The sequence below is a fragment of the Medicago truncatula genome, chromosome 5, assembly GCF_003473485.1.
Source record: "Medicago truncatula cultivar Jemalong A17 chromosome 5, MtrunA17r5.0-ANR, whole genome shotgun sequence".
Taxonomy (NCBI): domain Eukaryota; kingdom Viridiplantae; phylum Streptophyta; class Magnoliopsida; order Fabales; family Fabaceae; genus Medicago; species Medicago truncatula.
Window position 1 is genome coordinate 33,627,552 of NC_053046.1, and position 25,687 is coordinate 33,653,238.

Sequence of the window (25,687 nt, forward strand, 5' to 3'; positions counted from 1 at the left end):
GGTATTTCTTTCATTATCATTGAAATGTCACGAGCTTCTTTGGGTCGAAAACAGGAAAAAATAACCAGTCTAGATAGATATTTTTAATATCGCTTGAGGATCAAATCTACTGGAATGTGGTTTCATAAGAATCACAGGTTCACGAGGAAAGAGAACAATCTATCTTTTTCTGGAATAAGATTACTGAATCAATCCACTCTAAAAAAATGTAAAAAATAAATCAGCTGCAAAATAAGCAGGTACATGTCACTGGTCAGTCTAGCACTCCATATACAGGTAAGCGCTTCTTGTTATTTAGAAGTGCTTAGAATATGCAATAATACGATTTATAATCTACATATCATACAAAATTTTGCTGTCTACAGAAGCCGATCCAACTTCATTTATCTAACACTGATGAGTTCTTTTGAACACTAATAAATTATGTATGAATTTTTCAAATTCACCATTATAGTAAATCGACGACCCTGCTGCACTACCCAACAATAAGGAATGTGATACTCGTGCTGAAGAGATCTTATGACTGACACTGCACTGCTGAGCTTCAAAATGGACTTAATACATGCACCATTAACATTGTGCAATGCATTTCTTCCAATCTTGAGTCGATAAAGGAAGATGGTTTCTATAATCTTTATGCTCCCAATTTGGTGGCCGGGTCAATTGCATCAATAGTATTATTTTGCTGTCCCCAAAGCTGTGAATATCTTCCTGCATTTGCTAAGAGCACTTCATGTGGTCCATGCTCAACCACCTTTCCATTTTCCAAAACAATGATCTGAATATTGCCAAAAAAAAAAAAAAAATCTTTTGATATAAGTAATGCAATGGCATAAGGGAATATACATACCAAGTAATAGATACTCCCTCCGTCCCTTAATAAATGACCCAGTTGACAATATACATTATTGATTTGACATACTTTGACCACACTTTTATACTAATTGACAAAGATAAATAATATCATGTAAGATGTTGTTGGATTCGTCTCGATGAGTATTTTTAAAATATTAAATTTTTATAATTTTTTTTTTAATGGAGAATTGAAGATATCAAAGATAAAACATATGCATTGGTATGTGTGTCAGAGTCAACTAGGTCATTTATTTAGGGACAGAGGGAGTAATATGTTGATTAAGATGAATTTTTTTATGGGGTCTTGCCTTACAGTGAAGATGGGTCCAACATATAGATTACTAATTGAAATAAAATCAGTTCAATATGTTCTAGAATAATTTGCACAAACTCTTCTCTTCTAAAAATATATAATAAATACCATACATTTTTTAGGTAACAGCTATACATTCTTATATAGTCTACAAAAATCAGAACTGCTAAATGATGTTAATTTAGATAGAGCTTACCTTATCACACTGCATCGCAGTGGTGAGCCTGTGAGCAATGAATATGGAAGTTCGATTGTTTGATAATGACTTCAATGCACTCAAAATCTCTGCTTCTGTTGTGCTGTCAAGAGCACTTGTAGCTTCATCACACAACCTACGAGCAAGACACGGCAGTTAAAAGAAATTGAACTAATAAGTGTGTGTATGCACGGGTATCAAATTTGTAAAAATGACTACTCCATCACAATGGTAACACAAACACTTGTAATCTGAAGAAGAAAAAAAAAGGAAAGCACCACTCATGTTTAAATAACAATTTCTGTATAACTACAAGACATTCAATGTTATGAAGTAAAAAATAAGAAAATAAATAATGTCCCATAGATGAGAATATTACATTGGATGAGTGGCAAGAGAAGACAAGGATTATAAATTCAATTAGAGACAGAGTTGGGCTAGCCACAAGGCCCACAATCACAGAAAATATGGTAGAGTCTCAACATAGGTGGTTTGGGCATGTGCCGATTTGGCATACAGAAGCACCGGTTAGATAAGATAAAGGATAATCCTATAGTCAGAGGAAGAGGGAAATCAAGAAAAACCGTAGGTCGGCCGATTTAGAGGAAAATTGTCTGTATTTGGAAGCCACATGTGACGTATCTTAATGATATCAATTGATTCATATAGCTGATCCTACACGATGGAAGAAGAAAAAAACTTGGTGGTGGTGGTGTTTCAATTGACAAAAATCATGTTAGATATTTATTAGACAGATAAATAAACCTCCCCAATAAGTTTATCACATTCTGTCCTATTGTCCTGATAAGTATACCCAATAGGACATCAGTGTACCGTCAGAGGCTATGATACCATCTTAAAAACAAAGAAAATATGAGAAATTTGGTCACCAATCAATACACATCCAATACATTTTGTAATAAGTAAATAGCCTTTTGGATGAAAAAAGTAGTCCAATCATCATAATCAATAGGTAAGATAGGATTCAGTCTATAAGATGAAAAAGCCAAATATCACATGTGATAAATCCGTAAAGTTCTTTATTTATCTGCCATCATTCAAGTTGCGCAAGACCCAAGTAAATCAAAAAATACAAAGCTACACAACACAAAAATGTGCCCCAGTATATATATATATATGATCAGAATACTTACAGAATTGCAGGTGCTTTTAAGAATGCCCGAGCAAGGGCAACACGTTGCTTCTCACCACCACTTAACTGTTAAAAAAACCAGACTGAGAGTTTGAGAGATTGGCGTCATAAAATTTTATTTACAGTATTACATTAGAGAGGAGGAGACCTAACAGTAATGTGAGGTCTGTGTCCCTTTCTTTCCCCACATGCATGTCAAAAGGGACTTGGGTGTCAAGGGGTGCCCACATTGAGTACTATGGAATACTCGGTGGAGTATTTCAGTGGCTTGGTTCTTCCCCATTGATAGCTAAATATTAAGGGAGAATACTCCAAGTGCTTGTCCATATCAAGTAAAACTATAGCAAACTACAATCATCACACCAATGACATGACAATAAAATTGCATATTTTAGATCAGTTATCATATAATAATGTTGGATTTTCTCTTATATACATCATCTTTACTATGGGTGCCACTCTTGAGATTTGCAATAACAAAACCATATGTACCCTAAACAAAATATCATAAAAGCTCAATACTGAAAAACATTATCCAAAATAAATAGTGGTTTCATCACCTTTAGCCCTCGCTCTCCCACAACAGTGGCGTATTTCTCAGGAAAACTCATGATGGTGTCATGGATTGCTGCTTTCCGGGCGGCTTCATAGACCTGTAAGCATACAGTAATTAATCAGCTAAGAACAAGTTAGAACCTGACAAAGGAAATTTGTAAAGTGAAGTAGCAAGCAATGGTATAGCACAACAAAAGTTACCTCCTCTTCTGCTGCTGAAAGCCGACCATAGTGAATGTTATGGAATATTGTATCATTGAAAAGTACCTGCACATAATCACTCAGGTTTCACAACTTGCAAGGGCAACAATACGTGATTCAAGAGATAGATGCTTTGTTAACTTACAGTATCTTGTGGAACAACACCGATAGACTTTCGTAAACTCTCAAGGGTTACGTCCCGAATATCTTGATCATCTATCTTTATCTGTAGAAAACAAGTTGTGAATGAGAATGTGAGAGAAGCAAAGTCCACCTCAAATATAAAAGGTAACGGCCAAGCTTTAAACTAGTCATTCAGCAGAGTCAATTACATGTAACAAATCATGGCGTTGGACTCTAGTATAAGCAATAATGATATAAGTAAGACACTCTAAATGCAAAACATAACTCATGTACACCGTTAAGAGTCCTACATTGGATAAAATATGACCTGAAAATGTGCTTATAGGGTGGGTAGTCCTCACGCTACAAGCCGGTTTTGTAGGGTTGTATTAGGCCCAACCCAAATTCTAATATGGTATCAGATCCTATCCAAGATATGCTGGGTCACATGCCATCAGGTCACCGCTATCGGGTCATTTGGATCAAGCTCCAGATGTCTAGCCCTGGGCTTGAGAGTGGTGGGTAGTCCTCACCCTACAAGCCGGTTTTGTAGGATTGTGTTAGGCCCAACCCAAATTCTAATATACACATCTTTAGAGCCATATAGGACGGATGTATAAAAATCTAGTGTCTATCAATTCAAATAGAACAGAAAACATCAAATGTCATATATAGCATGGAAATATAGTTTTAACCAAATATAGATTAGATTCATTTCTTACACTTCCAGAATGGGGATCAAAAAATCTGAATAGCATTCTGAGAATGGTTGATTTTCCTGTCAATCGTGTATGAATATTAAACATGTCAGAAATTAAACATGTCAGAAATAAACACATAATAAGCATAGACAATTCACGAGCCAGATAATATAATAGAAAACCATATCCAAATTTGAATACAGATACATTTCATGTTTTAGAAGTCAGTATAACACAAGATCTGATTGATATTAACTTTCAATACAAAAGGGTGATTCATGGATGGGTTTTCTACCATGATCTTCCATCAGATGCCTAAAGCATGTCTTAGAGACCACAATAGCAATGTCCATTATTCAACAAAGTAACCAAAAAAAGGTGAGATAATAATAGAAGCCGCAGATTAATTTCCAGTGAAAAATAGAGGGAAGCAGTGGCGCAACTTTGTTTGTGATTGGGGTGGTTAATGCCTTGAAGAAAAACATTTGTGATATAGTGCTAACTGCTAAAAGGGTGAAAATCTATCCATGGAACAATTTTTCTTTCGGACCATACGCAGCATAAAAAAGTTTCTAACGACAGCTTTGCAAGTAAAACAATTTAAGAAAATAAATAATTTAATCATGGTGAAGCTTACCACTTCCACTAGTCCCAACAATTGCAACACTTTTACCAGCTGGCACAAGTAGCGATATTCCATCTAGTATCTTTCTTTCTGTGAGGTAACTGAAGTATGCATCAATATATAATCACAAAAATATTAGTCAAAACACGAAAGTTACATTTAATCAGTGTGTTGTCTTCGAGAAATAAGAAAACGGGGAAGCACAAGAGAATTTTTTGGACTACACAGCAGAGAATATTATATATAGAGTATATAAATATCAACACAAGTATTACAGCTACCCTAAGTACCGTAGTTACATAAAGTCAATTCATAACTAACATATTTATGTTAATTCTAATTGAAATTATGGGATTTTAGATAAAGAGAGAGAAAAGAAGAAGAAAAAACAGAGACTTTGAATTAAGAATTTTTTTTTATATGACTGTTGAATAAAAAATTGTTTAATTTTATCTTTTAAGTGGTGTTAACATTGGGACAAGCTGACAAGCAGTTGTCTCATAGTTTCTTGGAGAAACAAAATTTAAGAGTTCTGAACAGTCCCATAACTATTTTAAAATAATTTTATTTCTAGATATGAACTGTCCCATAACCATTTTAAAAATTAAACATGAAACAAAAAAATTCACATTTTAAGTACCATATTTTTATGCATATCAAACAGATTGTATTTGTTAGCCAAAAGTCAATTAAAGGAATGGTAGCATTATTATGGAGTAAAGGGACGATCACGCACCTAAAATGTACATTCTGAAATTGGATCTTTCCCCCATTGAATCTTAGAGGCTGTGCATTTTCTTTATCCTTAATGTCTGCTTTTTCCTGTAATAATATTAGGAATGACATGCAATTTCTCAAAGTGATGCAGGAAAACAAAATTACCAGTAAATATGGCCATATACACAGCATCTATATTAAAACAATTCATGAGGAAAATCGTAATCTGACACTGATTAGATTGCAGTCTATATTAGGAAATATTATATATTCTGTAACAGATCCCTCAATAGAATTGACACCTTTGATAATGGATTCTGGCCTAGGAAACCATAAGTGTCCTGGGATCCAAAATCAGTGTGTTTCCTTTTCTATCTCGGATGACTTTGTAAGATTCTAACCTAGGCGTGCTTCAGAAGTAACAGTGAATAAGCTTATTAAAAAAAAACAGTGAATAATATTCTTTAATTTCTTAGAATTTGCATCATGAACATAGTAACAAAGATTGTGTCCCCGTGAGCTTAGCTCAGTTGGTAAGGAAGAACAATGCATAATATATGCAAGGTCCGGGGTTCGAATCCCGGCCACCACCAAAAAAAAAAAGTAAGAGAGATTGTATCTCTTATCCATGTACACCCAAAAGCTCACCAGAATGTAGAAATTTCATCACTAATAGGAAAACCTAAACCGATTAATTACTATTAATATAAGCGCGGAAGAAAAAAGAAATCTTCCCTGTTTTGACTTTCCCCTCAAACCTCTATCTGTTTTGATACTTTTCTCGTCTGTTTTGCTATTATTTCCTCCTCCTTATTTTGAGATTTATTCCCTATGTTCAGATATTATTTATTCCCCTCTCTCTGTTCTGACTTTTTCCCATGTTATGATATCTTTTCCACTCAGACCCCTATCTGATTTTCTCCCTTCTGTTTCCTTTAATTTTGTAGTTATTTAAATGTATGTTTTGATGAATACTTGTGATTTTTTTATTACTTTTAAAAAAAAACTCGGTATCCGGTCCAAGGACCGACTAATCCAGAGACTAATCCCACCGTCCACTAGAGGAGGGGGGGGGGGGGGGGGGGGGGCAATTAAAGTCAGAAATTGGCATCGGTAGGATTCGAACCTAAGACCTTGAGAGGAGCACACTCCAAGGTCCCAAGCCTGCCCCACAAGACCAACCCATGTGGGTTGTGATTTTTTATTACTTATATACTTCATGAATTTTGAATTATTTGTTTAATTTTACACTAACTATGTGATCATAGTATTATTCGTATAATTTGTCTAAAAAATACCAAATAGCGGCCATCCCGCAATACCGTATCCCACTTCAGGATGGGTCGCATCACGCAGCTATCTGGGATTGCCTACCTAGTGTTCAGCTTACTACCAAGTGACTCCATTGTTGTCTTTATTATGTAGGTATGCCCCATGAAGAACTCCTAGGGTGGAAGCTCAGATACCAGCACTAGGAGAAAACTGGTATTTTATTACAAAGAATAGGGAAAATCTACTTAAATACAACAACAAACTTGCAGAACATCGAGTCTGCAGTTCCCTATGATGATGAGATCACTCCCTCTAATCCCTTCCTCCTATGAATATATGTTACAGCCTATCCCTCTAACTAACCCAATCTATTTATTTCCAATTAACTAACAAATAGAATAGTAGCAACTAATTGAGTGGAACTACCTAACACATACACGTAGTAATATATGTATATCATGCTCACACATAGTGCATACTCAGATGAAAGAAAGAAACTCCATAATCAAAAATACACATTTAGGATCTAAGGAGAAGATAATTTTTTAAGGTTTAATGGGGAAGATACCTCAAGTAATTGGAACATGGATTTCATGTCAATTAGACTTTGTATAGTTTCACGATAAACACTACCAAGGAAATTGAGTGGAAGAGATAGTTGGAAGAGAAGCCCATTTACCATCACCTGCACATTGAGCTACATTATTATCCGGGTCATGATTATTAAATACAGACAGAATGTTTATATTTTGCTTTATTGTATATAAACAAAACAACAAATACATTAAGTTGTCAAAGAGACACTAATTACAATTAGAGGGGAGGAAGTGATCCTCAATATTGAAGCAAAATACATGCATTAAAGAACTAATAAAAACTTCAATGAAGAAAAGCTACCCTCGACATAGAATTTAATTTGATGAAAATTTACCAAATCACCAACGGTCATTGTGCCATTCATGATCCCATGAGAACACAGAACCATTGCTGTTGAAAGAGCGGCACTAAATATAGCATTTTGACCAAAGTTCAACAAAGCGAGACTGTGTTGGGTTTTCAGAGCAGCATCCTCATACCCTGAACAATGAGATCGCAAGTCACAGCAGCACAAGCAAATAAATCATATATCAGAACTAAGAAAACATTCCAAAAGAAATGAGAGAAGCTGCTACAATCGTTGTTGTTTTGTAAAATAAATAACAAATCAAATTGTACAAAATCTTCAGACACCATTATCTAGCTATTATTCCTTGACAGAAACATATTTCTGATCCTTCTTAGGCTTTTGGTCTAATTCAACAACAAAAAATCGGCTTGTAAGGTGAAAATTGTCTTAGCTTTATAATCTCTATTTAGGCTGTACCTCTGGCCAATGTAGGACTTGAATTTTTCCCAATATACCACTTCACACCCAAGGCTATTGGGCTTGGTGCGTGAATAATACAGGCGGCCCATCATTCCATCAATAACGAATCTAAAATAGGCTCTCAAACCATCTAACGTTTTAAGTTTAATAAACCCCACAAAACCGTCTTGTAAGGTGAAGAAAGATTGCCTAAGCTCTATTTAGGTCATGCATCAAGTCAATGTGGGGACTGGGTTTTTTCAAAAATGACGCTACCAAGCTTTTTAAAAAGTTGTCGAAAAACTCAAACTCTATTTGCCCAAAGACCGATTACTTACTCTCTAGGTACTTGTCATAATGATCAGTTTCATGACCTTCATTATTGAAGTATTTGACTGTCTGTAAAACAAGAAAAAGAATGAAAAAATAAAATAAAATCAATCCAAGTGAAAATCAAATTGAAGATAAAATTAAGCAGCATAAATAAATATAAATATAGGTGTTAGTGAATGAAATGCTGACCTCATAATTAATAAGTGAATCAATAGCCCTGGTAGTAGCGTCATTATCAGCCTTATTCATGGCTTTCCTGAATTTAGTCCTCCACTGAAAAGACAGGAAACATAAAATTAAAGAACTTTTCAAAAACCCATTTATGCTGCCATGTTTAGATTGGTTCAAAGCATGATACCTGTGTGATAGAAAGTGTAAAAGCAACATAAGCAGCAACTGACAAGGATGTAATCCACGCAAAAGGTGCTCCAAATTTGTAGGCCAGTATACCTGATACCATAGATATCTGGACGGATATGAGTTAAATCTGTTGAAGTTGTTCAAAAAGAAAGAAGCAAGAGTTGGGATGATAAAATAATTTAGTAAAATATTTAATGAAAACATAGACACCAGGAAGTCAAAGGTGAAGATACAATTCCCACTAAATATCTTTCATGATCCAAAATGATCTACACAAGGGAAAAACATGAGTCACCTAAGAAACAAGAAAAAAACTGAGACATACCTCTATTATGGTAGGTAGTACATTGAACACCATAGCGGAGAGAATGAAATTTATTGCACGACTACCACGATCAATTATTCGACTTAATGCACCAGTTTCTCGACTGAAAAAAAAAAATAATTAGTTGAGAGGCAAACACAGTGAAACAATAGACAACACACCCACAAGCAGAAGAAAAGCATAAATAGAGGTGAATATTAGCCACTGAGCAGAGAAGTCTTTCTTCTCTGATATGTTATCCTTCTTTTCAGTATTTCATTATTTGCTCTTTAACTGTTAGCAGTTACTTGTGTAATCAAACTTGGGTTTTCTGAATTTTCTCAATCATTCATTCACTCACGCACATATGTAAAGATCGAGACAGATTAGCCATTTCTGCATAGAAGAAGCCATACCTTAGATGATATTGGAGGTCAAGGTCATGCAAATGTGAAAAGACCTGCAATAGTTGGCTACTAACATTAATCGAATACCGTGACATCATACAACCAACTATTCTATGATTGTGAAAAATAGGTGGAAGATACACCAGAACTTCTTTTTTTTTTTTTATGGAATACACCACAATTGTTTAATCAAATAAAAAACTGTAATATATTGATTCAAACAAATTTACAGAAAATAATTTTACTTATCAGATGAACCAAATTCATGAAAGAAGCATACCTTTCTTGAAACTAAACGAATTGTTCGCAGAGCTACCTTAGAAAACAAAGCAGTCCGCAGTTCTGCCACAATTAGTAGTATCGTTTAAATAGAAGTCAACATAATGAATCTTGAAAATCAAGGCTCTTCACAAAGAAACATGGATAAAAGTAACTATATATAAATGTTTCAAAGATCATAGGTATCTGACTCAACAATTAGCAGGGGCGATTCCACCAAACTAGGATTATGTGTATACTCTTAATTGCTGAGGGCAAGCATAATCACAAAATCGTGGGATTTTACGATTCAAAACGGGATTTTAACTACCATGATTTGAGCAATTTTTGTAATACTTCATTCCCTTTTGGGAAGATCAAACCTTGGGTAATTATTGGGCTTGACTATGCTCTCGAAGTGTTTGAACTTGAAGTAATACTTCCAGGTTTCTGTGATTCTTAATAAGTTGGGAAGCTTAGGTAACTATCAGATGAGAACTTGTTATTTAAGCTCATGGGCTCAGTCATTGAAGGTTCATCTGACAAATTGTACTTATTTATTGAAGATTTAATTAGTTTTCTGAGAATTCGGCATCTTTAAAGATGTTTCTTTGCCTACAATTTGTGTCACAATATTATGAGCATGTCTGCTTCAAGGGTGTTGCAGTTGTCATGGCACTACTTCACTCCTATTTCCATCTTTTCCTTTGCTTTGATTTCATAATTCATTTCAGCTCTTATATATGTATACTTTATCCTTGCTTGCACTACTGGTTGAGTAACTTGTCTTTCTCAATGTTTCTCAAAATATATTTTGTTTTTCTGAAAAATTGCAAAATTTAAATCTTTAACATGAATATAGGTCCAAATCCGAGGAGTATAGAATGTCACTTCAATGGAGTATAGAATGTCACTTCAATAAGTGTTTGAAAACACTTATAGGCTTAGGCATTGAAACTTTGAATTATAATGACTTCAAAGTCAATCCCGATACGTAAATCCAGCTTCAATAAGTAGACAAAAAAAAAGAAGTATATCAGTCATTTCATTTATAAATACCATTGAAAGCAGAAGCTCCCGAACGAGCAATCCCATATCCAATTAACACTGCCGCGGGGGTAGCAAAAAGTGTCATCACAGTAGGACTTGAAGCAACAAGACCAGCATTGCCCGTGGCAGTATTCAACCAATCAACTGCAAGCTTGAATAAGAAAGGGACCTGAACATTCACAACCTGAAAGATGAAAATAGAGCATGAATCATCAGAAGTGTAAGTGACTTAGCAGCAACGATCAATTGTCAACAACAAGGGCCACTAAACAGCATAGTGTTGTCAGTCATGGGTAGCAGAAAACAGCGGATTGTTAGAATTCAACTACACAATAGGGCTATAGCACTACATTTCAAAATAGCGTACTAAGGAAGAATAGCGGTTTGTCAATTCCACTAAGCTATAGCGGTATAGCGCCGCTATTTAACAACACTGAATCAACATCAGAAAGTTACGACATTTCAAAATAAAAAATAAATAAAAAACATCAGTGAATTAAATAGTTAACCACAACACAATAAAGAAGAGGGCGTCTAGAAGAGCTAATTTGGGCTTAACTTGTTATGGCATTAGTACTTGTCTAATTGTTCAAAATAGCTTATGATATTGCCATAAGATGTTTTCAATTTATTTCGAGTAAATACCCAATTTGGTCCCTGAAATTGTAGTACTGTATCAATTTAGTCCTCCCATTATCAATTTTCCAAATTGCTGCCTAAAATAGTATAATGTTACTCAGGTCTGTCCCATTATTTGGATATGTTATCAAATACTACATCCCTAACACTACTCACTTAGTTTGAAATGCATCTCTAACATTACAATTAGTCCCTGGAAATACAAATAGATGGACGAATTTGACTAACATTTTGTAATATCGGCAATCTTTTAGAATATTGTTAATATGAACTAAGTTGGTTCAGTCCTAAAATTCTGGATTCCAAATTTTGGGTATTTACTAGTTCATTTATTTATTTTCATAATCTCCCATGACAATTTATTTAATACAGGGCATATGCACAATTTCTCTCATTCTCTTTACAATTGTAAAAATAATAACATCTACATAAGCACTTATACAATGAGTGTTTCTCTCATTCTCTCTACAATTGTAGAATCAACTTTTACATAAGCACTTATACAATAAGTATTTTATATAATAAATGCTTAATTAAGCTATTTATCTTAGTCCCCTAAGTAAGTAACAAAATTACAAACCTTGGCTCCAACAAGTAAACACAATGCAGCAACAACCCGAAACCGAAATTCGGGATTATCTTTCATCCAAAGGTAACCAGCAAGCGATTTTAGGATCCTTAAATCAGCACCACCTGGAGGCGATTTAGCCACATTAGAATCAGTTTTTTTATTCCTCTGACTTCCTTCATCAGTTTTAGCTGAAGTTGAAAACAACGCTCTTCCATCTACCTTCAAACTCTGTTCCACACAATTTCCAAATCACAATCAAAATCAAAATGTAATCACATGTGTTAGTGTCATGAAACACATGTGGACACGCCTTCTATCAAAAAGTGTAGATTAAAACCTATGAAGCATTGACACAAACACGGACACTTGACACTAGGACAGTGGTAATTATATAAGAAAATGTCATAATAATTGAATAGTGTCATCAGAACAGAAGTGTCATACCATCATCTAAAGAGATTAAAACCACTGAATTTTCAAAACAAAAATTAAAATGAAAGGAAAAATTGAGTTAGACATTTGAACAAACAGGTTGTGGAATGAATGAAATTATTACTCTGTTATGTGATGATGATGGATCGGAGAGAAAGGCTTTGATAGAGAAGAGTAAGCTTGGGGAAGTTCTGGTGTTGAGGTTACTGTAACTGTAACTGTAACTGATTCCATTTGAAGTGGGAATTGAGTAACCGGTGGTGATGCCGGAAGCGTTTAAGAGTGACCGGACACGGTTGTTGCGGCCGGGTGTGTACCTGGCGTGCCTCGAAGCAGCGGCGAGCATTGTTTACAGTTGAAATTTTTTCTCTCTTCTGTATCGATTGAGAGAGAGAGAGAGAGAGAGAGAGTTGTTGAGCGGGTAATAAAATTGAATGAATCAGTGTTATTGGCCCCTTTCCCCTTTCTCTGGGTGAAGTTCATTCATTTGATTTTGCACTGGAGTTTTTTTTTTTTAGTAAGTCAATGTTCTATTCATTCCTCAATTCGACAATAAGACACGACACGTTATATTACGATCACGTTTTCATGCTTCAATGAATTCGCATTCTGGAAATGACCCTAAAAAAAAATGGTAATTCAAACAATGATTTGGTTAAAATATTTTAGTCATTTAAGCAAATGATTATGGATTCAATTTATAATTATAATTAAGAGTTTTGGTGTGCTCCATTTAAGCTAAACTCCGTTTACTAGAGTTTGGATGCAAGACATGGCAAAAAAATATCTTACGGTTGAGATTTTAAATTAAAAAACAAATATTTGTTTAATAAAAATATATAATAATAACAAACAAATCATGTTCCCTTCTTCTCTCATATCGCAACAATCTTTTATTGTTTTTTAATTTAAGATCTAAACAGTTAGATATTTTTTTGTCACATGTCTTACATCCAAACCTTAAATGGAGTAATTGGAGCTTAGCCTAAATGGAGCATATCTGAACTCGTAAATTACACAATGATTCTCTTAAAGACACTTGAATTACAATCTCATCATCTTTTATGCTAAAATATACATTTTCTTCTCTTATTGTTCAAAATATATTAAAAAATATTTCACTCCCATCACATAAGAGAAGCTTGAATTACATTTTTCTCCTCTCTTATTTTTTTTTTTTTTTACAAAAGTAAACGATATTCATTCATTCAAATTGACAGTGTACATCGATACAATACGAATTCAAATTCGCTAAAAACAAAATGGATGAATCTGTGAACAAACTCAATACATCCATGTTAATAGCATAAAACGGCAAAGTAGTTATGCCTACAAATATGACTATATTCATGTTTTCGGAATACTCATGTCTCCGGATCTGCAATGTTGACGACGCCAAAGTTATTGTCATCGATCGGATCTGCACTTGCTCAAAGCTAATCTTTCAACTTGAATTAAATAAACACCGTACTAAGACGGGAAATCAAAAACACACCGCACAAAGACGGGAAATCAAAACCAACAGAGTCGTTCAGAAACGACGAAATCACAAAAACAAACGAAATAAAACAGAAAATATGTGAAATCACTTATTCAATTAGGATAGAAGGAAAAAACAAGTCGGAGGGGTGATTTTTGGGTCAAAGTTGACCCTAAATCACCCCTCTGAAAAGAAAAGAAGAAGAGAATGGTGACGGCTAGGGTTTGATGAGGAGAGAAGAGAGAGAGGAAGAAAGGGGGGAGATTCCTTGTTTTGTTTTCATATTCCTATGTTAAAATCTACATTTTACTCCCTCAATATTTTTTTTTTCCATTTCTAATATTCTAGCAAAAATAAAAAATAATCTAATACACCTCAAAAAAAAAATGGTATTGCGAAACCATTTTAATATAATCAAAATTTGTATACATATTTTTCGCTATTTTTTATTCACAATTTCATTAACATAGTCTTAAACCCTATTATAGAATGAAACAACCCAAAATAAAATTAAAATATGTGAAAAAGTTACTAAAGATGATAAAGTATGGTTATTTAAAAGTTAATTTTATACTCTAAATTATAAAACTAATAGAAAAATATTTAAATTTAATTATCATTGATATTTAAATTATAAAGAAATGAATTTATTTTTCTCAAATGGTGGTTCAAAATTATTATATATCATAAAAATATTTATTTATATTAAAATAGATTAAAGTGTAATGCATATTTAATTATTAAGGGGTAATGCAAGCATCTTATAAGGGAGGAGATTATAAATTTTACTTTTGAAGATAGTGGAGTGTATATTTTTCCTAAAAAAAAAGAGAGTGGAGTGTATATTTTAACATAAGAAGAGAGAGTGTAATTCAAGCATCTTTAAAGGAAGAAGGGTGTAATTTACTCTTATGTATATAGAAAATATCATTTAAAAAGGAGAACTCTTATTGTTTTGTTTAACAGCTTTTTTGTGAAGATAGTTATTACTAATTAACGATAGTAAAAATTTATAGATATAATAAGGTTACTTCTTTTAAAAAGCTATGAAAGGGAATACCTTAACATTAAAATTATGAGAACCAATTGCTTGTATAAGAATTGATTTTACACAATAAAAGTCATATGTAGCATAGTGAATCCTTCAGGAACATTTATGAAACATCAACAAACCCACTAAAAACTCACGTTGGAGTTGCACTTAGAATACACAAGTAATATCCTAAAAGAAAAAACACGTAATGCATGAATAAACTTTTATATGCAAGTGATTGATATTCTTGAATGAAAGAAACACATGGTTGTGCATTTCTGATAAAAGCTTGTACTTTAAAGAATGAACAAATGCAGCACAACATGACATATATATGAAGTGCATCTAGGCCTTCTTAAATCATTAATTAAGAACAAAAGAGTTGGAGAGGTCAGTGATCTTGAAGACTATGAGTAGATACTGTGATCTTGATAACAATGAACAAGAAAAATGGAATCAGGAGGACTAATGTCAAGAAAAATCTAAGTCAATAAAGTTCAAGTCAAGATGATTCTGATCAAGAATTAATGTTAGAATCAAGAAGGCTTGGCAAGAAGCCTAGAGGACAAGGTCAAAAATGTCGTGATTTTTTATTTTATTGAAGATTGTTGTTAGAAGGACCGCATCAAAAACCAACACATTGTGTCGAGGAAAAAAACATTATAAACTCGAGAGAGAAGTACTATTATCAAACAACTCCACTTTAATCAAACACACTTATACACAATAATTAAACCTTCCATTAGCGGTTTAATCTTACCAACCAGAACTTAAACTCAGTTCTATCATCTATGATATATCTACGATTACTGCAACTAAGTCTTACAAAAAGGATTCATTCACTTTGTCTACGATTAATCCAACTTAATACTCATCATTCCTATTTTTCAATCTTTAATCAATAAAATACAAATATCTCAGCTCCAGAAACTCTATATTGCATTGCAGTAAACTAGGACAGGAAAAGGATATAGTGCAAATGAAATTCTGTGTCATAAATATTTAATTTTGTCACGTTTCATCCAAATGTGCTATACATAAAATTCTACTTCTTTAACACTCTTGCATCTGTGAACTAAAAAAGTGTTATAAATAGCTGAATCGAACACAAGAAATTCTAACTTAACAACCTTGGAAAACCTACTCCACTATTTTCTCTTTTGATAGAACAAAAACCCTATTATAATGTTAACATGTCAACCAGTGAGTTCTACCATCTATCCTGCTCATGTAACTTGATGAGTACATACTAAATTAACTGTACAGGATCTCAAACAATGAGTCATACTTGACAGACAGCCTTGAGGTAAGATGGAAACCTTTCTGGTGAAACTCTTCAACCTGCTAGCACCTTAGAGCAATTACCTATAATAATTAATTCACAATAATATACCGGATTCACTTTCATGAGGAAAACACTAAATTCTCCATTTTCCATGTCTTCTACCACTACCATCTATATCAACTAGCATTGATGATGGAACGGGTGCTTGTGCTGGAAGGCCAATAGATTCTGGAATATCAAGATTATTAACTCCCATGCTTGGGCCTGCCATTGCACGCTTGATTTCCAACTCATGTAATTGTGGAACTTCAAATCTTACTCTCTCAATCTGTTAATCAAAACGGTGAACCAGAATATAATTAACAAAAAATCTAAATACAGAGAATCAGACATAGTGCTGCTTTGTCAAGATGAGCTTACTATTTCAATATGATAAATGGACGCTTGTGCATCAGCCAGCCTCTTATGCAGGTCTTCAGATTTTTTTGTCTGATAATCAGCATTGTCCATTTCGTTTCCTCTTTCTCCTAATTCTTTATATAAAGCTGCAAGAACCAATAAGCATATTCAGACAATTTTTTATTTATTTTTACAATAAAGAAATAAAGAAAACACATCCATCCATCCCCGCTCATCGCCACTATCTGACAGCTAATGTGTCGGCCAATTACCGAGTTAGTCCTGTATAAATACTTGCCCAATGGTTTGAATCAAAGTTATCAAACATGATTCTACGAAAACTCATTAAATCTCCATAGACTCAACTCGTAGAAGATTGTAAGATCGAGTGGGCTTATGAATTGAATCGGGATTTTAACTACCATGGCAACACTGAAATTAATGTTTTTTGCACCACTTAACCTTAGCATTCAACTGTTGCATTTTAGGTTTTCAAACAAAAAAACTTGGCCATTGTCATTTTAGGCATGCATGGGAGAAAATAACCATTATGTAATTGACTAGTTCAAACACCCTCAAACCTGTGATAATATGCGAATCTATAAAAAAACAGCCAAAGTTTAACAATTTTGTAAGCAAGCTGACTCACCTTTGATAACTAGAGTCATAAATCCATACGATTTTATGATTAAGTGAGGAGTTTGACAACCATGGATAAAATCAACACACATTCAGTCATTCAGTAACACTTGCAGTTCACAAAACACTCCCTCTATGGTTTTTCCTTATTATAAAGAATCTATCTGCTACACTTTCCCCTACTATCTTGAATTTCTCACTGGTTAAGCAATGATAACTTCAAATTCAATTTTTTTTTTTAGGGAAACTTCAAATTCTTGTCAGGAGAACAATGTTTTTTTTTATAAGCATCAAGAGAACAGTGTAAAAATAAATGAATGTAGCCTTATCTGCTAAAAATCTGACACATATCAGGAAATGATTCCTTACAGAATCTACAGACCTATATCAGATCACTTATACCAATTAAGTTAATCCAATTCACATGATGAAATCCTGACTTTGAAGGGAACCTGCTTCCTTGATAAGATTAGCAAGGTTAGAAATGAGCACAAGGAGAGAAAGGAACTGGGGGGAAATTTTTGCAAGTAGTTATACTAAATCAGAGATTAACGAGGTATTGAGGATATGAAAAAATAACAACTCACTAAGAATATAATCAACTTATAGAATAGTTTAAAACAGGGGGAGGGGTTACTAAAAAGGATTATCCTACGTGTGGGGAAAACTGTGTTTTAGGAAGATGTGTATTAAGTATTGTAATTAAGTTAACTTTTTCATTGCAATTCGTGTAGACAATAAGCCCATGCAGTTTAGAGATAAAAGACACCCAACTTTACATACCAGTAACTCTTAAACAACATTTATCAACAAACCAGAACAGAGAAAACTGCAAGAAATGAAAGACACAGTGGAAGCTATCTAAATACAGACAAAAAATAAAATAGTGTGATCTATTTCCCAAACTATAACTTGAACACATTTAAAAGTAATAAAAATGATGCTACGAGAAAAAAAAAACTATTAAGAGAAGTACCTGTCAAAACAGTCAGCACCCAGATTTGAGAAGGAACATCACAAAGCTTCTTTGCCAAGGTCAAAGACGATCTCAAAATCTCCCTGGCTTGTACAGTGTCACGCAATACAATGGCCAAACTGCCAAGGGTTGTTAAATATTGGGAAATAAGTTGAAGGTTCCCCAAATAAGTATGTGTCAGCTGCAATCCCTTCGCCAAGCGAATTCTACAAAAAAAATTGCAACTTAGAGGAAAGAGGAAGAAATAGAACATCAAACTAAGGCGCAGAAACTATTCTTATTGTTTGTGCCCATGTAATGTTTAATTAACTGAACCATTGAAATAAAAGAATCGAGTGTCGATAGTTAAACTGGGGATCTTTTGGGCAAATCTTTTGCATTGAGTTAAAACATTTATATCAAATAGTTATATAAAGTAGAAAGGTTTGCCATACAAACAAGACTATAAATTGGAGACTCATATCAAGACAGACAACCCTGAACAAATTTGAACAAAAATTACCTTGCTTCTTGTAGATCCTGCTGCTTCATCAATAAAAGACCATAAGCAAAAAGAACACCTGTTTTCTCTCTAACTCCTACAAAAGAATCCATTACTTCATAAACTGGCCCAATCAAATCAAGTGCCTGCAGGAAAACTATGTTTTGGTTAAAAAAAATAATGCTCGTGAGATCAACCTGCGTCAAAAAAAAAAAAAAAAGTAGCACCAATTCAATTAGAGGTACTACTGCACCTGTGAATTAGATTGAGCATCACCAATGCAGATATAAGAAACAGCTGCATAAACTTGGCACATAGCTTGCATTGATTTGCTGTCCGTGAGCTACACAAAATATGAAGTTTTTTTAGGACGACCATTAAATTATCCCCATCAACAGTTCATATCATTATTTAAACAAAAAACCTTGGCGTTATCTTAAGTAAGCTAAACCAGCATATGAATGTATCACAATTGAAAAAACTGAAAAGACTATGTCTTGATCACCACAAAAATACTACATACATGTTATAGATATATGTCCTATATATACCTTGACTGCTTCAATGTAATGAAAGACTGCTTCGTTATAACAGCCAACAGAATGAGCATATTGGCCTCTAAGCATCTCAATGATGCATTCACATGGCTGTAATATAGTCGGAAACCGCATGAACCAATTTTTCATCTGTACCAAAGCCTGAAAATTTGCACAGAATACCATTAATAAATTTCAAATCTGAAATATCACAGGATGCAAATTCACAGCCGATTTTTCAAATCCACTACACCAAACAATTTTTAAATTAGCACAGAATGCCATTAATAATATCAAATTTGAAGTATAACAGGATGCAAATTCACTGCCAGCTTTCAAATCCACTACAATAGTACAAGAAAAATATCACCAGAAGCAAGCCACCTAATAAGGTGGATATTAAATGAGATTTGAAGTTTAACAGAATAAAATGCAAGCCATCACATCTTCTCAATCCCACCCTCATTCTTAAATGACGGTCATGAGAGAATGGCGTGGCAATTTTGAGCCAAAATGCCACTTTGAAGCCATGTTGGGGTGGCTTTTACATGTAAGTCACTATTTCCATGACGGTAGAAAAAGCACCAAATCAACATAAAAAAGAAAATAAAGATGGGAAAAACAAATCCAAACTGTTTTAAACGCTAAAAACCTATTTTACACTCAACTCACTGAATGGTTTAGCCATCTATCACTTGCACTTCTCTGTTGCCTCTCACCCACACATCTCTATCATCTCTCAATTGCCCATCTTTGGTGAACAGCACTTCTCCAGTGCGTAGCCTATCGCCAATGACTTCAGTTTTCTCAAGTATATCATTGTTACAAGCAAACCATGTTTTGTTTTCCTCCTTTTGTATTATGTATTTTTCCATATTTCTAAGTTCCACCATTCCTTTCTTGTCCTATTATTCTGCTATGCATATCTCTCTCTTACTGTCTATCTCTCTCTATTTCTTTCACACTGTTTCTCTGTTTGTAAATTGTAAGTTTCTCAGTCTATGTTCTGCAAAAAGAATATTATCCTTGTCCTACTTCTTTTATTTGTTGTTGAATTTCTATTATATGATATTTTTTGTCTTCTTGTTTAAAGGGCTTCTATTTTTCCTACTTGTGTTTTTAAATGTGTTCTACAACATTTTTAGTATACTTTGTGAGTTTATTTTCCTGTCATCATGAACCACAATAAGCCCTTCCCGGACCCTGTGTATGCGGGAGCTTTAGTGCACCGGGTTGCCCTTTTAAGAACCACAATAAGCCGTTAATAGCATTGCTCGTCCTTAGGGCTCACACAATATACAACAGGAACCCAAATATATAAACACAACAGGGACATAACCAACCTGCTGCGCTTCAGCGTATTCTGCTCGTGTGAGCTCTATGGCCACTTTGTTTTCAAGAAACTGAATTAGAAGCATTAAGTATACTCCAGCCATATAGATAGAAGAGTGTTGCAAGTCCACTTCTGCTAAATAAGAAAGTTCAACAAGGTTTCATATGAATTGTTGTTTGCATGAAAGCATAAAAATCTTGTAGGTAAAATAAGAATAATGAATATCACCTCTGACACCATCAGTAATTCCAAGCTTCAATAACTCATCTGCAAGAAAGAAAAATTATTTCCATGAGGAAAATGAGTCTAAAGCGGCAAGAATTATCCGGTCTCCACAGCAATGCAAAACAGCAATGAATAATAAGGAAATCTATTTGCACAAATAACAGAAACAAATCAACTCATTGATGACGCTTTCAGAAAGAATAATCCAAAGGAGTTATGCTTCTGATCAAATGATGTTTCAAAAATGCTTTTAACATTAAATCCTAGAAACCAACAGAAAAGACATTCCACGGCTGTGGTTGGACATAAAGAATATCTGGCAAGTAGTAACGATGATAGGCAGTGAAAGTGCAAGTAAAAAGGTATAACTCGGACAACATAAAAAATCATCAGCGACTAATTTGGACAGCATATTGATACATATTTGATTCATATATCATAGCCATTTTTTATTTTCGATTCAAAATTAGCCCTTGTATTTGCAGTCTAGTGATATATGCCACAAGCAATAAATCAATCCAAAGCCAAAAGAAGTAAAATTTATGCAAACACAAATAGCAAAAACAGTTGCTGAACAACCTTGAATTATACGCATCCCCGACTGTATGCGCTTTCCACACTCCTTAAAAAGTCCTTTTGGGCGCCCAAATACAACAGTTATCAGATCAACTAGTGCATAGATAGCACTTTTAGGAAGCCATTCCCCATCAATAGGAGGTGGTGCTAACTGAAGCTTATCTCCTAGTGTCCTTCTGCCATTCCCAAAATATACTGGTTCAAGAGAGTCCCTCCCAATTGAACTGAACCCATTCATGTTTCTCAGCTGTTCTTGAATCATTGCTTGCTTTTCAGACAACGCTGCCCTTTCCCTGTAGTGAAGATCAGACCTGGAAAGACTTTGATCTAAAACACTGAGCTCCTTCACTAGCTCTTGCATATGTTGTGTTTGCCTCTTTTCAGCCCTCACAGCAGCATCCAGATTGTCAACATGGGGTGCAGCATTCTTGTAATCACATACCCGCGTACGATAGAATATGTGCAGTAATTCATTATAAAAGAGCAAGCCAGGGCATTGCTGTCTCTGAGGATTGTGTGGAAGCAAAGAGGGAAGTGTTAGATTAAGTTAAAAAAGGACTCGTGGAAGAGTTCAGTTGCAAACATGCACATGTCTGTGGGTGTATAGTGTCTACACAGAAAAGCAAGAAACTAAAGAACATTGGCACTCACTTTATCTGGCTGAATTGACTCCCAAATCTCATTGCATTTATTAACAGCTTGCTCAACCAAATTATCATCATCCCATTGCATGAGGTGGGCATGCAATAATGAAGTGGCAAAGAACATCTGGTCCATTATGATAACACAAGGAATTACAGACGGTCAGATGGCATTATTATAGCAAACTAAAAGCACAACTGGAGTACCCTTTATTTTAGCAAACTAGAGCATTGCACACATGCAATGCAACATGTGTGAAAAGTAGTAAAATTGTCATAATAGAAGCTGGTATAAAAGATGAAAGTGATGATAAGGGAAGGAAAAAAGAAGGAGTTTATTCATTTAAAATTTTCAATTTAGTTTTAATTGTATTTAAGTTATAACTTAATTAAAAAAATTATTAAAAAGGTTATTTTAAGGCTTTTGGTATTTTAAAGACAGCTTCCAGAAGGTTCTACGTATTAGTTGTAAGAATTAAGTAAACTAATGAATCGGATGCAAAGAGTAAAGAAGGGAGCAAAGGAGATGTCTTTTCTTGTAGCCTTTCACTACTAACCTGCAACTCTGGGTAGCGTACTTCAGTAGCACAGGCATATCCACATTCTAAGGCGGAGATTGAACCCCGGTAGTCTCCTTCAATTGACAAAGCATTTGCAAGCTGTGAGTTGAAGTTGCAAGACCACAACTTTGTTGAAATCCTTCAATAAAATAAACAAAAAACTATGAACATGCAATAATGCAGTCAAATTGGCAATAATTTATAAACATATGTGATAAGAGTATGTGATAAATAATTTACTATTCCAGACCCAGAATTTATGAATTAAAAAAAAAAATTAAGCTTACCAGTTGTTCATCAATATTCAACATCATATATTGAACACCTTTGACATATATATTATCAGACACGAATACTCATGTGGAAAAAGTAAAAGGTGATTTTCAAGCTGAAAATGTAGGTAAAGCTGTATAGGTATAGAATTAGTATTGAGTTTTGATATTTAGTATGCAACAAATGATATGAATGTGTGAAAAGAGGGACAAGCATAAATAATAGGGGATATGGAAAGAAAAAACATCAGACATTTCCTTCATAATTTACACTCTGGTGTAAAAGTTACAATTTGTGAATTTCCATTTATACTAACCAGCATTTTCCATAACTATTTGGTATTTACCATATACATGCTACAGCTACTGTCTTAACACACAAACACTCTCAAGTTAAATTAAAACATATAAATATACGCACCAAGCTTGTCATAATTTATAGAAGGAGCATACAACTATTATTAACTATCTATAGCTCTACTGTGATAGCAGACCTCGGTTAAAAGCATGGCAGTAACAATTAGTTAACTAGAGAGGCAGGGAGGGAGGCAGAGAGAGAGAGAAGAGAGAGTGAATGTTAGGAAGGAACTATTTTTATTTGAAATAGCCAATGTTAGTATTTTTCTCCTTCACCAGAGTTTGAACTCAGGTCCTCCAATTCTTTAAACCCTTAGCTCAAACCAGTTGGGCTACCCATCTCTCACAGAGTAACTAATTATATTTATAACAAGTTCTTTTAGACTTGGAGGAGGATCTTCCGTATCCCTATAGTTCGGTACTGTTTTTTAACATCTGTTTCAGATATTGCTTCTGATCATTGACGCTACAGTTTTTACCCCAATTCTTATTTGTTGTAATAACTAGTCTGTTTGATTTAGATTCCAATGGAACCAAATAGAAATAAATAAATAAACTTCCCAATGCACTTTTTATAAAAGCAACAATATGTTAGCTTTGTTCAAAAGCCCGTTTGACCCCTTTCCAAAAGCTAAACCAGACATGCTAATATGTTCAAACATTGTCCAAAATAGCAAGCAAATCATAATTATATATATTCATTCAAATAAGGGTAAGAAGCCCTTTTGAACACAACCTACAAAGCTATTGTCCGCAAATGAGGATTAATTAATCCAATAACTAAGAAAGCAAGATATAACAAAAACCAAAAAACAAAACTCATTGGTAATCAAGACTGTGGTTGCAACCGCAATACTTGTTATTATTTGTGATTGTAGAGACATGAAAAATTTGATACAACAACCCAGATTGTGGTTGCCAAGTTTTTCATAAAACCCTCTTATTGTTGAAAAAAGATGGTATTCCATTCAAGGTTTAAAAAAAATGTTTGCGACCCTTGTCACGACATCATGATTTTTGGTCTCTGCGACCGCAATTTGGCTGCCACTAAAACTGTATCAACCACATTTGATTGCATTTCTGCGCAATATCTAAGATGACAACAAGATGGAGACCTATCGGGGTTTTAGAAAATGACCAAAAACACTATCTGGGCCGCGGCATAACAATTTTTGCTAGGTAACTAATTATAAAAAAGGCGTCCTTGAGCAAGGTATTAAATCAAGATGTCATCACATTTCTTCGTATTATTTACAACCGCAGAAATATCAAAAACCTTCATATTGCAGTCAAAATTGAAGTTACGAATCTTTTCCTAAAAACCCTACTGTTGAACAAAGCACAAATTCCATTCCATAGTTTTAAAAATTGGTCCACGGCTGCAATTTAACCACAACTGAAACTGTATTAACCACTATTGGACAATGACTTTCCACTTCACAATATCTAGAATTACACACAACAACAATATGTATTTTTCAAACAACAAATGTTAATATTGTTAATATTTGGTCCCGGACAATTTTCTCGCAGCCCAATTTGCTCCCTGATACAAAATAATACCAAACTAGCCCTTGACATTTTCAAATTGGGGACAAATAAGTCCCTCTGTTATAATGAGCCGGGGACTAATTTGCCTTCAGTGTAAAAATGTTAGCGACTAATTTGGCTATTATTTTTTTTAAGAGACTAAATGGATCGCGTAAAACCCTCAACCACCTTATCACTCAACTCATTAACTACTCATCCCACTTTGTATCTACTACACGCAACTTAATGCTAAAATAATAACAACGATCAGTTACCGGCTCACAACTAATTATCACACTAGTAACTTAGTAAAATAATGGTTCTCACTTGAAACACTAAGTAAAAATATATAAAACCTTGATTCCTAAATAGTAAAAGATGAAAAGCAACGAAAACATACTCATTATTTCCATTTCCAGCAGAAGCAGCAGCAAGATCAAGACCCTTAAACAAAACCTGTTTCTGAGGTTGAATAGCTCCAACAAGATGATAACACTGACTCGACAAACTATAAGCTCTACATTTCAACTCAAAACAAGACGGTATAGCCTTCAACAACAATTGCTACAACAAAAAAACAAAAACCCATAAAAAAAAAAAAACATCAAATTGGAACAAGGGGTTAAGGAAGAAGATACTAACACAACGTTCGAGGTGAGATTTAGCGTGATTAGCGTTATGAGAATGATGAAGAAGGATTGTGGCGATACGAAGACGAGTTTTGACTTCAACGATTGGGAAGAAGGAAACTTCGCTTTGACAGATTGCTTCTAGACATTTTACTGCCTTTGCTATTTCTCCTCGGTTTTCGTGATGGTCTGCTAATCCCCATAGTCCTTCTGCTATTGCTTCCATTCTTGTTTCTTAGATTCTTTGCTTTTGTTTTCTGATTATGTTTTTTTTTTTGTTTCAATGGTTTTCTTTGTTTTTTATTGTTGTGCTCTTGCCTTTGGT

At 34.2% G+C, this 25,687-nt stretch overlaps 2 protein-coding genes across 2 annotated transcripts; both read right to left on the reverse strand.

Moving 5' to 3' along the window:
• Nucleotides 1-164: 164 nt before the first annotated feature.
• LOC11426663 (ABC transporter B family member 25, mitochondrial) lies at nt 165-12,958 on the reverse strand. The gene is made up of 20 exons (XM_003616035.4): nt 12,535-12,958; nt 11,988-12,206; nt 10,778-10,952; nt 9,741-9,802; nt 9,470-9,513; nt 9,075-9,177; nt 8,748-8,855; nt 8,579-8,662; nt 8,395-8,455; nt 7,643-7,788; nt 7,280-7,396; nt 5,459-5,544; nt 4,735-4,823; nt 4,119-4,174; nt 3,419-3,499; nt 3,274-3,339; nt 3,078-3,170; nt 2,519-2,583; nt 1,365-1,500; nt 165-778 (listed from the first exon to the last, which is right to left on the reverse strand). Exons 1-20 carry the CDS (start codon nt 12,754-12,756, stop codon nt 635-637), a joined length of 2,157 nt encoding a protein of 718 aa, XP_003616083.2. The 5' UTR covers nt 12,757-12,958; the 3' UTR covers nt 165-634.
• A 2,936-nt stretch (nt 12,959-15,894) lies between these two features.
• LOC11430059 (sister chromatid cohesion protein SCC4) lies at nt 15,895-25,687 on the reverse strand. The gene is made up of 13 exons (XM_003616036.4): nt 25,376-25,687; nt 25,134-25,297; nt 22,572-22,713; nt 22,025-22,141; nt 21,377-21,878; nt 20,801-20,839; nt 20,583-20,704; nt 19,255-19,401; nt 18,957-19,046; nt 18,725-18,849; nt 18,223-18,428; nt 16,629-16,753; nt 15,895-16,536 (listed from the first exon to the last, which is right to left on the reverse strand). Exons 1-13 carry the CDS (start codon nt 25,586-25,588, stop codon nt 16,342-16,344), a joined length of 2,187 nt encoding a protein of 728 aa, XP_003616084.1. The 5' UTR covers nt 25,589-25,687; the 3' UTR covers nt 15,895-16,341.

Bases quoted from the DNA above. Each gene is read 5' to 3' on its own strand.
- LOC11426663 (XM_003616035.4), bottom strand. From the start codon at position 12,756: ATGCTCGCCGCTGCTTCGAGGCACGCCAGGTACACACCCGGCCGCAAC. The intron at 8,663-8,747 runs GTATCATGCTTT...CTGTCTTTTCAG, and splicing joins TTACACTTTCTATCACACAG to TGGAGGACTAAATTCAGGAA. The intron at 8,456-8,578 runs GTCAGCATTTCA...CTTGTTTTACAG, and splicing joins ATTCACTTATTAATTATGAG to ACAGTCAAATACTTCAATAA.
- LOC11430059 (XM_003616036.4), bottom strand. From the start codon at position 25,588: ATGGAAGCAATAGCAGAAGGACTATGGGGATTAGCAGACCATCACGAA. The intron at 20,840-21,376 runs GTTGTTCAGCAA...TCTTTCTTGCAG, and splicing joins GGGGATGCGTATAATTCAAG to ATGAGTTATTGAAGCTTGGA. The intron at 16,754-18,222 runs GTACTTCTCTTA...TGGTTCTTGCAG, and splicing joins GGTGCTGACTGTTTTGACAG to CTTTATATAAAGAATTAGGA.